Source organism: Monopterus albus, unplaced genomic scaffold, assembly GCF_001952655.1.
Source record: "Monopterus albus unplaced genomic scaffold, M_albus_1.0 scaffold357.1, whole genome shotgun sequence".
NCBI classification, from domain to species: Eukaryota; Metazoa; Chordata; class Actinopteri; order Synbranchiformes; family Synbranchidae; genus Monopterus; species Monopterus albus.
This window is the reverse complement of record NW_018128237.1, coordinates 87426-91195: the sequence shown is the minus strand read 5'-3', so window position 1 is coordinate 91195 and position 3770 is coordinate 87426. Positions and strand designations below refer to the sequence as shown.

The 3770-nt window shown below is 41.2% G+C and overlaps 1 protein-coding gene across 1 annotated transcript in view; it reads left to right on the top strand.

Annotated features, from left to right (window-relative positions):
* The first annotated feature begins 2888 nt into the window (after positions 1 to 2888).
* atpaf1 (ATP synthase mitochondrial F1 complex assembly factor 1) overlaps positions 2889 to 3770 on the top strand; it is a 6376-nt gene continuing 5494 nt past the window's right edge. The window contains exon 1 of the mRNA XM_020625529.1: positions 2889 to 3271. Within this exon, the coding sequence (XP_020481185.1) occupies positions 3057 to 3271 (215 nt within the window). The 5' untranslated portion in view covers positions 2889 to 3056. The remainder of the gene's footprint in view (positions 3272 to 3770) is intronic.

Genomic DNA, 3770 nt, shown 5'->3' with positions numbered 1-3770 from the left:
CTTACCATGCTAACTCTGAGAGACGAGGCAGTCCAAGTAGCTTCAAAACAGTGCTGATTTATTCAAAGGATCACAGGTAAAATTAACATTACACGCTCAGATATCTTGCACCTCCAAACTGCACGCAGGCAGATGTAAGATGAAAGACCCTGAGCCCACCAGGCCTATACATTTTTATCACTTCGGCTGGGCTAGCCCCATACTACACAGAAACGTCAACCGAGACGTCTCTCTCACCAGCTTTGCAGCTGGCTCTAGCAATAGTCAAAACATGAAGCAAATCAACGTGTGAATGTGTATGTCTGTTGGTTAAGTGGTGTGTAACTAAAAACATAAATGTGGAATATTGCCAGTCTCATCCTTTCTATCAGTGGTGTTTTGACTTTTTGTGATGGAATTTTGGGCAAAGATGTTCCTTCTGCAACATAGCCAAGACACATTTGACTTGTTTTCTGACCTTGTACCTGGTTTTGTTGGTTTTTGGAGTGTTGTTCCACGTCAGTGTTTGATTTTTATTTATTTTCAGTCTTTTCTTCTCAACTATTTTAACAAAGAAATTCAGCAATTTCTACTCATCCTTCAGCTGTTTCAGCAATTGATTTCAGGCATTTTCAGGGTGATCCTTCAGCATCACAGCATCCACACACATTTTCGACAGGAAATGCATTTCTCTAGTTTAATTTGCAATTCCGTATACACACTTTCAACAGAAGTTCAGTCACGAAGTATCATTGCAATACGGTTAGTCAGAGTGCTAATCAAGAAAATACTACAGTGGAAACACCAAGAAAAAAAAAAAGTCGCCGCTCCTTGTTGATTTGGTAGACAATCCAACACTTTGTTATTTGTAGCATTGCTTGCCATGAGTGGAAAAAACCCTGCTAACTTCCCAAAAGGGACTAGAAGGCCATTAACTGGTACCTGTTCGAAAAAGACAACTGAACCAGCATGCCACTCAACCAACAGACACATTGATTTGCTTCATGTTTTGACTACTGCTATGACCAGCTGCAAAGCTGGTAACAGAGACGTCTCGGTTGGCGTTTCTGTGTAGTATGGGGCTAGCCCAACCGAGGGGATATAATGTATAGGCCTGGTGGGTTCAGGGTCTTTCATCTTACATCTGCCTGCGTGCAGTTTGGAGGTGCAAGATACCTGAGCGTGTAATGTTAATTTTTACCTGTGTTCATGGAATAAATCAGCACTGTTTTGAAGTTACTTGGACTGCCTCGTCTCTCAGAGTCTGTATGGTAAAAAGTACAGGGTACAACACAGGCTAAACTGGTTTAAGTTTTCTACCTGGACAAAGTTATCGTTTTTTCAACTAACTGCTGCTTTGTGTTAAAATCTTGTGCTGTACCTGGGAAAGAGCTGATTCACCAATACCAATACATGTATCACGGTAACAACAAAGGAAGTCCTTTGTTAAATCAAACCATTTAAAACTGACCATTTGATTCACAACAGATGTTTAGAAGGTCAGTTCAAATAGTGATCCCAGTTGAGGTGTAAAAGAGATCATGGAGCCAGTTTTCACACCTCGGCAGGCACCACCGATGTCCTGCAGACAGGAAGGAATACAGGTTTTAAAAATGCCTGAAGCCACATACACCGCTCCACTACTGAGGAGCCACGTTTGATCTGAGCAGACATAGTCACTGATCACTATCCTGGTAGAATGGCCACTAAAACTGAAAATGACTTATTGTTGGTATACATGTTGTTGAGCCCCGCCCAGCAGATTAGATAGAAGGTTCTGGATAAGGATTTACCTTGAACAGTGCACCAACACTGGCTGAAAGGAGAGGGCGTGAACCATCAATGATCACAGCCCAAGATGTTCTGTAACTGTCACACACAGGCTCACACTAGACAACAAGACATTTGAAGTTGTTCACCTTATGCAGTTAAACGTTTGCTTAGTTCAGTGATGTTTGTGAAGATCCTCGCACTATGAGGTAAAGTCCTTTATGCTGGCCATAGCATTTTAAACAATTACTCTTATTCAAAACAATTCCAAAACAAATAACTTTAAATTGGGGAAATTATCACTGCAGACATATTACTGCTGCATCGTTGCACACACTCCATTTTATACAGTACATGCAGTATTTCAGTCATATCATTTGTTTTAGTACTGATTCATACATTTCAAGTCTCCAATATTGTAACAAGTGATTCTGCAGATTTACAATATTCAAACAATTTTATTATGAATTCTAAACATGATCGAGCCCACTGTAGGATCTGTAGGATTATCTTAATTTCTAAAGATTAAAGTTTGAACTGTATTTCTATAAAACATTTGTGTATGTATACATGTACTGTTTATGTGATACAGCTACCGTACGTGCACACATCAGTACATGCGTATTAGACACCACCATCACCTCTGTGGGCCCAGATGGTAAGTGAACAACCCCCAGCTGCTTTGTTTATTGACTAGTGATTGAAAAGTGATTGGCTATGGAAGGTAAACACTGCAGCACTCAGATGCCCACAAGAGAAACACACATCTCTGTAAATGTACAGTCAGCATGGCGTCTATTAGAGCACACACACAGGCAAAAAACCCCAGTGTGTGTTTATGAATACAGAACAGACGAGAGCATGCGGACATGATACTGATTGTTCTCTATAATTACTGTATTTGTCAGCGTGAGCTGTTTGTGCACGCAAATAATGATCCACAGTGTTCAGATGCCACTGAGGGTTATAATGTACCAAATGCTGCTTTTAAGAAGGTACAGTCAAGCAGATTTTGATGAAAGTCTGTAGTGACCTCTGCTGGTTATATTTCAGGACAATATTCACAGCTGATTTACCAGCATCAGTGCTGGACCTCACTAATCCTGGTGTCTGAATGGGAGCAGCCAGGTTCAACCTCTGCTGGAAAGTCTGAAACCAGAAGAGCAGAGGCTCTTAGAGCACAACAATAATGAGCATGGATTTAAAAGCTCATCTTCTGAGATAATATTGTATTCGGTTTATCATTACATTAAGTTTCTTGCTGCAGAACAATTTTATAAAATTTGTTCCCCGCCGGAACATTATAGATGTGGCACGGGAGCGATGGGAAGATGGCGGCGGCCATGCTACAAATGTCATGTTTGTACCGGGGGATGCTAGCGGTTAGGGCCACCGGTATTAGGACGCTGATCCCCGGTCTGGTCCCGGTGCATTTCCGAGCCTTCTCCGTGCGGAAGGAGCCGGAGCTGGAGGCGAACCCGTATTACAGCAAGTACCAGGACAAGATCCAGAAGCTGCGCAGGTAAGTAAGCTAATTGCGAACTAGCTGCCGGCGAGACAGCGCATACTCCGCGACATCTGAACGTCCGTTAGAAAATCTCACATTTTAAAAGTCATTTACTTTGAGAGGAGTTTAAATGCTTGTTAGACTGTCGTCAAAGACTTCGTTGAAATTCTGGTAAGCAAGTTGTGTATTCGGTTTACATTTAAATCACAAAGCAGCGTATTTACGTATACGTGTTAATATTTAACGCAGACTCTTGTTTCACTATTAGAATTCAGAATCAGCTTTATTGACCAGGTGTGTCGGACACACGAGGAATTTGGCTCTGGTACAGCGGCTCAGTGTGTATGTACATGTCCTATGTTAGGCAGCAGTGGGCAAGTAAACATAAGGCTGAGAACAGAAAGTAAAGAAGTAATGTGTAAAGAAAAAGGAATGATCATTTGAAAACGAGATAAAAATAAGGTACTTATAAATAGAGACCTGTACACACATACCCACTATATATATATATATA